This window comes from Sphaeroforma arctica (genome assembly GCF_001186125.1).
Source record: "Sphaeroforma arctica JP610 unplaced genomic scaffold supercont1.2682, whole genome shotgun sequence".
Lineage (NCBI taxonomy): Eukaryota > Ichthyosporea > Ichthyophonida > Sphaeroforma > Sphaeroforma arctica.
Genome location: NW_014037876.1, coordinates 3,769 through 5,265, shown reverse-complemented (window position 1 = coordinate 5,265; position 1,497 = coordinate 3,769). Strand labels below are relative to the sequence as shown.

General features: G+C 38.7%; 1 protein-coding gene across 1 annotated transcript in view; it reads right to left on the bottom strand.

Moving 5' to 3' along the window:
- Nucleotides 1-605: 605 nt before the first annotated feature.
- Nucleotides 606-1,497, bottom strand: part of SARC_12893 (hypothetical protein) — a gene marked incomplete at its 3' end in the record, with an annotated part of 4,403 nt that continues 3,511 nt past the window's right edge. Inside the window, exon 5 of the mRNA XM_014292992.1 lies at nucleotides 606-910. Coding sequence (XP_014148467.1) covers nucleotides 606-910 — 305 coding nt within the window. The remainder of the gene's footprint in view (nucleotides 911-1,497) is intronic.

The following is a 1,497-nucleotide window of genomic DNA, read 5'->3' as shown; positions in this document are numbered from 1 at the left end:
AATAGGTATATGTATATGTTTATTATATATCCATATATATATATATATATATATATATATATCTACATAAATATATATAAACATATGTTAATATATATATATATATATAAAGATAAAGATAAAGATATATATATATATATATATATACGAGACTGATCAAAACTCAATGAGATCAAGCAGCTGCAGAACCGACTGGGTGAGCATATCACTGTACACGTGACATATTGAAACGCAATCATCACAGAGACGAAGAGAACGCATGCGATGACAATGAGCTGCCGCACAGCATCTTTAAACACACCGCAAACGCATAAGATATAACAAACACAACAGCCCCATAAGATAAACATACGAAAAATTCGCAATGAACACACATGCAAAAACACCAATAACAACAACTAAAACAGATGATTGATTCATAATTACACTTTACATAAATAGAACAACTCTAACAATATGCACATTACCATAGTTCGTACAGAAATCTTGTAACCACACACAACAACGCTAATGACAACAAACACACATAACTGTATAATCCACAAGGATCACACACAACATTTATATCAGCAACAACACCAAAACACACACACACACACACACACACCTGATCAATGCGCAGGTTGGGATCGGGCGAGATGACCGTTCGTGCGGTGAAGTTCACACGCTTCCCCGAGAGATTGCCACGGAATCGCCCCTTCTTCCCCTTTAATCGTTGGGCAAACCCACGAATAGGCTTGTCTATCTGTAGCGTCTTCTTCATCTGGGCCGACATCTGCGGGATGTCTCCGTCCAAATACATGGCCATGTACATCTGCAGCACTTCCCATAGATCCTCGATACCGTTGATTTTGTCGCCGGTTTCGAGTTTGGTTTTGATGAAGCCGTTCATGCGGATCATATCCGCTAGCTGTAGTATTACGCAGGGGGGGGGGGGGAAAGGATCAGTTGTTCTCGTTAGTAAGTTTGCAAGCATGACTATACAATATGTGCATGGTTACCATACAACATATATACATATATATATATATTGTGAGCAACTTATTTAGTTCGCGAACGAATTAGAGTAAATTAGCGTTTGTTCTTTATATGATCAAAGTAGTGTAATAGCTTACAAGGTTATGCGGACCTATCACCTCACAACATACATATAGTTTTAACCTAGACATTGTCTACCGTCCGCCCCTCTGGTTACTGACACAACATCTCGTTCCTGCGTGCCCAGTCTCATCACTAGGCCACCACTCACTACTATATTATACACTACTTTACACACTACGCTACTATACAGTTTTATGCTCTTCTTCTATTCGCCTACGCATACCGAATCAGCTGTATACATGAACCAATATCATAAGACATACAACACTATTCCATCACCCTAAAACTAACCCTCTTGCACCCGAGTCATCCAGCAATACTCACTACGACAAGTGGACCACACACATATTACAATACACACACACACACACACACATATATATATATATATATATA